The 7,970-nt window shown below is 27.7% G+C and overlaps 1 protein-coding gene across 3 annotated transcripts in view; it reads right to left on the bottom strand.

Moving 5' to 3' along the window:
* Positions 1 to 7,353: 7,353 nt before the first annotated feature.
* Positions 7,354 to 7,970, bottom strand: part of LOC111681190 (serine/threonine-protein phosphatase rdgC) — a 28,346-nt gene continuing 27,729 nt past the window's right edge. For all 3 annotated transcript variants that reach the window (XM_046952978.1, XM_023442929.2, XM_046952979.1), the window contains exons 12-13: positions 7,566 to 7,817; positions 7,354 to 7,494 (exon numbers count right to left, since the gene is read on the bottom strand). In XM_046952978.1, coding sequence (XP_046808934.1) covers positions 7,373 to 7,494; positions 7,566 to 7,817 — 374 coding nt within the window. In that variant the 3' untranslated portion in view covers positions 7,354 to 7,372. The remainder of the gene's footprint in view (positions 7,495 to 7,565; positions 7,818 to 7,970) is intronic.

Raw genomic sequence — 7,970 nt, 5'->3', positions numbered from 1 at the left:
TAAAAGAATAAGTATTAAAACTAAAAAAAAAAACAAATGTTTTATTTGCAGAAGAAGCGAGAGCTTACAAAAGTAACTTTTCATGGATTAAAAACTTCAATTCAAGGGCATTATAAAGATATCGAACATAATACACATGGATTTATAAATAAAGTAAAGAAAGAAGAATTCAATAGCTTTCTAATGACATCAAGTTGATGAAAATCAATTCAGAAATAAGGAAAATATTCAAAGTTTTATTAGCTCTTAAAGAAACTATATACAGTTGTAATTTCTATATAATTGATTAGTTAAAATGGCTGTAAATTGGAAACTACAGCTCTAATTGTAACGCAACTTTCTGCACCTAATAGACTATAAATTAAACTATACAAAGCAATTAAAACTTAATAATAATGCCCCGCCTACTTTTTTGTATTTACACTGAAAATGCTAGTTCTTTAATTTAAGTGCTATATATTGACAACATTGTTTTATAAATAAGTTTTAACCTGAATGAAAACTAGAATTCAACAGCTTTCCTATGATACCCATTTCATTTTAATCGGTTAGAAATTTATAAAGATTTTAGCAATTTCAATAACAGTTTGTTGTGAACTTTACACTTAGTAAGTAAGCAAATCTATAACTGTTAAAATTTTGAATTTCTTTGGTATTTATGAACTAATGTTTTCAAATTTGATACAGTGGAAAAGCTAATGAATTGTACTTTCTAATCAATTCACATTTATTTGCCACACTTAATAATTCTCACATAATAACACCATGTTAAACTTTGTTTAACGTTTTTCACAAAGTAGGCGTGGCAGGGGGCGTTAATAATGACACCCATATTAAAGTACAATTTCATAGCTTTCATATGACATCAATATCATTACAGTACGTTAAGTAGTTTTCTAGTTATAAGCATTTAAAGAAAAGTGTTTAGCAGAAATTTGCTTACTAGACGATTCTGTTCACCTAATACCAGACTTTTTGGGCAAATTTTGTTTTAACTTTTTATTTTTGATGTTTTCGGTGTTGGTACCACATAGTCGCTGTTTTAACTTGGAATTCCTCATTAAGTGCTTAACCGATTGAGATGATATAGGTATCGTTGGAAAGCTCTTGAATTCTAGTTTCTGATGAGTTTATTATAAATAATTTGTTTTAAAATTGTTGCAAGAAATTCACAAAGTAAATGAAATTTCTTAAATGCACACAATTTCCAAAGTCTAACTAATATGTTTATATTAAGTGTAAAAAGTTGTTGCTTAGAATTTACTTTATCATTTTGTAGAGTTTCATTAAAATCTCGGTTGCGGTTTTCGAGGTGTGAGCTTTTAAAGTTATGCTACCATCTTCTAGATTGTTTAGTTACAGTAAATATTGAATAACTTCAAGTCGTTAAAACTAAAGAACTACCGCTCGGATTTAAACGAAACTTGGGAAAATGTTAAAGTGTATGTTAAGCTATAACATTTTGTTAAGTAATTGAACATACAAACCATACTAAAGAAGAGGTTTAAAATTTTAATAATATTGTTTACTGTGTTAATTTCTAGAAGTAATATATCAATAACTTACATTTATTAAAACTAGGTGAAACTAGAATTCAAGAGCTTTCCAACGACACCCAATCATCTAAATCGATAAAGTACTTAACGAGAAATTCAAAGTTTAAGCTGCGACTCTGCAGTACCCACCACCACAAATTTGAAAAAAAAGGTGAAACAAATTTTGCCCAAAAAGTCTGGTATTAGGTGAACAGAATCGTCTAGCAAGCAAATTTTTGTTAAACACTTTTATTTAAATGCTTATTACTTGATAACTACTATACGGATTGCAATGAAATTGGTGTCACATGAAAGATATCGAATTGAACTACACAGCGAATGCTAAACTTACCGCCCACTGCCACGCCTACTTTGTGAAATTTTATGAACAAAGTCTATGATGGTAAGGTTTGTGAAAAATACTGACGAAAGTAATTTTAAGTGAATAGATTAGAAACTAGAATTTAAGGGCTTTCCAATGACATCAAATTGATGAAAATCAATTCAGAAATAAGGAAAATATTCAAAGTTTTGTTAGCTCTTGAATAAACTGTATACAGTTGTAATTTCTATATAAGTGATTATTTAAAATGGATGTAATTTGGAAACTACAGCTCTGATTGTAACGCAACTTTCTGCACCTGTTAGACTATAAATTAAACTATACAAAGCAGTTAAAATTTAATAATATTGCCCGCCCACTTTTTTGCATATACAATGAAAATGCTAGTTCTTTAATTTAAGTGCTATATATTGACAACATTGTTTTATAAATAAGTGTCATACTCAATGAAAACTAGAATTCAACAGCTTTCCTATGATACCAATTTTATTTCAATCGGTTAGAAATTCATAAAGATTTTAGCAATTTCAATAACAGTTCGTTGTGAACTTTACGCTTAGTAAGTAAGCAAATCTATAACTGTTAAAATTTTTAATTTCTCTGGTATTTATGAACCAATGTTTACAAATTTGATACCGTGGAAAAGCTAATGAATTGTACTTTCTAATACATTCACTTTAATATGCCACTCTTAACAATTCCTACACAATAACACCATGTTAAACTTTGTTTGTCGTTTTTCAGAAAGAAGGCGTGGCAGGGGGCGTTAATGATGACATTCATATTAAAGTACAATTTCATAGCTTTCATATGACATCAATATCATTACAATACGTTCAGTAGTTTTCTAGTTATAAACATTTAAAGAAAAGTGTTAAGCAGAAATTTGCTTGCTAGACGATTCTGTTCACCTAATACCAGACTTTTTGGGCAAAATTTGTTTCAACTTTTTTTTCGATGTTGGTGGTGATGGTGCCACAGAGACGGTGTTTCAATTTGAAATTTCTCTTAAAGTACTTAACCGATTAAGATGATATGGGTATCGTTGGAAAGCTCTTGAATTCTAGTTTCTGATGAGTTTATTATAAAAAAAATATTTTAAAATTTCTGTTAGAAATTCACAAAGTAAATGAAATTTCTTAAAATGCACACAATTTCCAAAGTCTAACTAATATGTTGATATTAAGTGTAAAAAGTTGTTGCTTAGAATTTACTTTATCATGTTGTAGAGTTTCATAAAAATCTCGGTTGCGGTTTTCGAGGTGTGAGCTTTTAAAGTTATGCTACCATATTCTAGATTGTTTAGTTACAGTAAATATTGAATAACTTCAAGTCGTTAAAACTAAAGAACTACCGCTCGGATTTAAACGAAACTTGGAGAAATCTTAAAGTGTATGTTAAGCTATAACATTTTGTTAAGTAATTGAACAAACAAATCATACTAAAGAAGAGGTTTAAAATTTTAATAATATTGTTTACTGTGTTAATTTCTAGAAGTAATATATCAATAACTTACATTTATTAAAACTAGGTGAAACTAGAATTCAAGAGCTTTCCAACGACACCCATATCATCTAAATCGATAAAGTACTTAACGAGAAATTCAAAGTTTAAGCTGCGACTCTGCAGTACCCACCACCACAAATTTGAAAAAAAAGGTGAAGCAAATTTTGCCCAAAAAGTCTGGTATTAGGTGAACAGAATCGTCTAGCAAGCAAATTTTTGTTAAACACTTTTATTTAAATGCTTATTACTTGATAACTACTATACGGATTGCAATGAAATTGGTGTCACATGAAAGATATCGAATTGAACTACACAGCGAATGCTAAACTTACCGCCCACTGCCACGCCTACTTTGTGAAATTTTATGAACAAAGTTTAATATGGTCAAGTTTGCAAAACACTGACGAAAGTAATTTTAAGTGAATGAATTAGAAACTAGAATTCAAGGGCTTTCGAATGACATCAAGTTGATGAAAGTCAATTCAGAAATAATGAAAATATTCAAAGTTTTGTTAGCTCTTGAATAAACTGTATACAGCTGTAATATCTATATATGGGGTTATTGAAAATGGCTGTAAATTGAAAACAACAGCTCTGATTGTAACGCAACTTTCTGCACCTGTTAGGCTATAAATTAAACTCTACAAAGCAGTTAAAATTTAATGATATTGCCCCGCCCACTTTTTTGCATTTACAATGAAAGTACTAGTTCTTTAATTTAAGTGCTGTATATTGCCAATATTGTTTTATAAATAAGTTTTACACTGAATGAAAACTAGAATTCAACAGCTTTCCTATGATACCCATTTCATTTCAATCGGTTTAAAATTCATAAAGATTTTACTACTTTCAATAACAGTTCGTTGTGAACTTTACACTTAGTAAGTAAGCAAATCTATAACTGTTAAAATTTTGAATTTCTCTTGTATTAATGAACCAATGTTTACAAAATTGATACCGTTGGAAAGCTAATGAATTGTACTTTCTAATACATTCACTTTAATATGCCACACTTAACAATTCCTACACAATAACACCATGCTAAACTTTGTTTAACGTTTTTCACAAAGTAGGCGTGGCAGGGGGCGTTAATAATGACATTCATATTAAAGTACAATTCCATAGCTTTCATATGACATCAATATCATTACAATACGTTTAGTAGTTTTCTAGTTATAAGCATTTAAAGAAAAGTGTTTAGCAGAAATTTGCTTGCTAGACGATTCTGTTCACCTAATACCAGACTTTTTGGGCAAATTTTGTTTCAACTTTTTTTTCGATGTTGGTGGTGATGGTGCCACAGAGACGGTGTTTCAACTTGAAATTTCTCTTAAAGTACTTAACCGATTAAGATGATATGAGTATCGTTGGAAAGCTCTTGAATTCTAGTTTCTGATAGGTTTATTATAAATACATTATTTTAAAATATCTGTTAGAAATTCACAAAGTAAATGAAATTTCTTAAAATGCACACAATTTCCAAAGTCTAACTAATATGTTGATATTAAGTGTAAAAAGTTGTTGCTTAGAATTCACTTTATCATGTTGTAGAATTTGATTCAAATCTGAGTTGCGGTTTTCGAGGCGTGAGCTTTTAAAGTTATGCTACCATGTCGTAGATTATTCGGTTACAGTTCATTTTGAATGTGTTCAAGAGGTTAAAATGTTAAAGTGTATTTGAAGCTTTAAAATTTTATTAAGATTTGACCTTTGAAGATATAAGTTTTTATACAGTAATTGTTGTGTTTGAGTTCTGTTCTAGTTTTGTTCTAGTTGTGTTCTAATTGTGTTCTAGTTTTGTTCTAGTTCTGTTGTAGTTGTGTTCTAGTTGTGTTCAAGTTGTGTTCTAGTTCTGTTCTAGTTCTGTTCTAGTTCTGTTCTAGTTCTGTTCTAGTTCTGTTCTAGTTCTGTTCTAGTTCTGTTCTAGTTCTGTTCTAGTTCTGTTCTAGTTCTGTTCTAGTTCTGTTCTAGTTCTGTTCTAGTTCTGTTCTAGTTCTGTTCTAATTCTGTTCTAGTTCTGTCCTAGTTCTGTTCTAGTTCTGTTCTAGTTCTGTTCTAGTTCTGTTCTATTTATGTTCTAGTTCTGTTCTGTTGTGTTCTGATGATTGTTGTCTATGATATGTTAATTAACATTATGTGTTTTTAAATGTTGTTTAACTATGTAATAAAATACGTGTGACTGTGGCAGTGATGGTTGTGGTCTTTGCTAGCAACTTTGTATAACGTTCTCATTGACCTGGTGGTAATCTTGGCTGTGTGGGTGTTGACTCATTTTGTTTTATAACTGTTAGAATAATTTATATGTGAAAGGTAATAGTGTTTTGTTTTGCATTAGTGATGGTTTAGAACTTTGCTAAGTTAAACTTAAGGTGACCAGTTGTTTTTTTTTTAGGAAATGAATCAAAGTACATATTTATTTCATTTTTTTAATTTTAAGAACAAACATTTATTTAATTTATTTTGTTTTTCTTTTAAGAGTTATAATTTGTTTTGTTGGTTTTTGTTGTTGGTTTTTTTTTAGTTTAGTTTAGAAACAAAAATAAAATTTTTATATAAAATTTAAACAGCCATCAAAAAGTGATAAATTATTTTAAGTTTTAATTAATACATTTTGGAATTTAAAATATATATATATGTAGGTTTTAGTTGTTGTTGTTGTTGTTGTTTTAGTTTTAATTTTAAAGGTTATGTATATAAAGGAATGTTTTTTTAGTTTATTTAATAACAAAATGGAGTTGTTTTTTTCAAGAGTTTTAGTAAAAATTAGTGCAATTAATAGCAAAATATGTTGTTGCCTGGTGTTCAAAGTATTTGTTGAAAAAAAGATTAATTTTGTAATTAATTTTTATTTAATTTAAATTTTGTTTTTTAATTTTATTTTTTTTTTTAATTTATGTGTTTTTTTTAAATTTTGCTTAGTGAAGATTTAAAGGAATTTATAAAATTCTAAAGCTGCCTTTTATCAGTTTAAACTGTTGAGGGCATAAAATTGTAAAAAATATTTATTTATTTATTTTGAGTATTTTTTGTTTTTTTTTTTTTTTAATTTTTATTAATTTAATGAGGCTTTAGTTTTTTAAAGGTTTTTTTGTTGTTAACATTCATTTATAGCTTTATTATATATATTTTTCAATTTTCTTAATTTATGTAATTTTCTAAGAGAATTGTTCCCATTTTTTCGGTAATTTTTTTTAATGATAATTTTGAAACGTTTTGTTTAAGTAATTTTTTGTTTATAATTTAAATTAATTTTTAAAAATTTTTTAATTGAAATTTTTATTAAAATTGTTTTGGTTTTTTTTTCTCTTTAATTAATTTAAGCTTAAGAAGAAATTTAATTTAAATTATTACTTTTATTAATAATACTAATTTAATAATTTAATTCACAAAGAAAATTTATTTTAGTAAAAATATTTTACATATAATTTTTAAACAGAGTTCTTAATTATATTTTATATTTTAAATAAAACTTAACACAAGAAAGAACAAAAAAAACTTATAAATGCCTTAGTTAATCTATAACTTATAAATTTAAAACAATTTTGTTTTTTTTTTATAAATTTTCTATAAACTTTTTTAATTTTTGTTAAAAAAAACAAAAACTTAACTAATTTGGCTTGTTTTTAATAGCAATAAGCGTTTTTAGGTAAATAACTTTATTTATTAAAAATTTCTTTTATAATTTATATAAAAAATACTTCTTTATTATTTAAATAAATCAAAATGTTTAAAAAAATACAAATTATACCAAATGGACGGCAAAAGTTTGAAAAACTAAACTAAAACTTCGTTGTTGTCTATTTTAAATTAATTTCAAAAAACAAAATTAAACATAAACTAAACAAATCAATCAAAAAGCGAAGTTTTTCTAAAAATATGGCTTAAATTTAAAAATCTATAAAAACTCAAAGAAAAAAATAATTCTTTAATATTTCATAAATTTAAAGCTTTAATAATTAGAGATCCATAATTTCCTATCGCCTCCCTTTTAACGTTTCAGTGTATTAGTTTCACTGTCATTGGGATCGATATCATTATCACCATCTTCATCTACGGCGGGCAGTTGTTTTTTCAATTGTGCCGCCGCCAATGCCACCTGAGTACTATATCCTATATTAGGAAACATTTCAAAAGTAATTATATAACTTACATTTCTTTATTTCTCTTCATTCGCAACTTACTTCTACCACCCTTTTCATTTTTATCATCTCCTTCTGTTCCATCCAGGTGTGCCTTCTTGCCTGTGGTATGTTCATTTTTGGCCTGTTCACATAAACGGAATGCCTCGAGAAATTCGTTAAGATCTACTAGTCCATCTTTGTTTAGGTCCATCATGCGACACATGTCCAGCAATTGCTCGCGAGTATTTGTACCGGGCAAATGCTTCTCTAAAAGCTCGCAGGCATCACTGAATTCGCTCAGAGAAATGTAGCCTATAAAAAAGAAGAGGATTTGTAATAGATAAATAACCAGAACAGAACTAGAACCGAACTAGAACAGAACTAGAACAGAACTAGAACAGAACTAGAACAGAACTAGAACAGAACTAGAACAGAACTAGAACAGAACTAGAACAGAACTAGAAC

This window comes from Lucilia cuprina, chromosome 5 (genome assembly GCF_022045245.1).
Source record: "Lucilia cuprina isolate Lc7/37 chromosome 5, ASM2204524v1, whole genome shotgun sequence".
Lineage (NCBI taxonomy): Eukaryota > Metazoa > Arthropoda > Insecta > Diptera > Calliphoridae > Lucilia > Lucilia cuprina.
The sequence above is the reverse complement of the archived record's forward strand: the minus strand, read 5'-3'. Positions and strand labels throughout refer to the sequence as shown.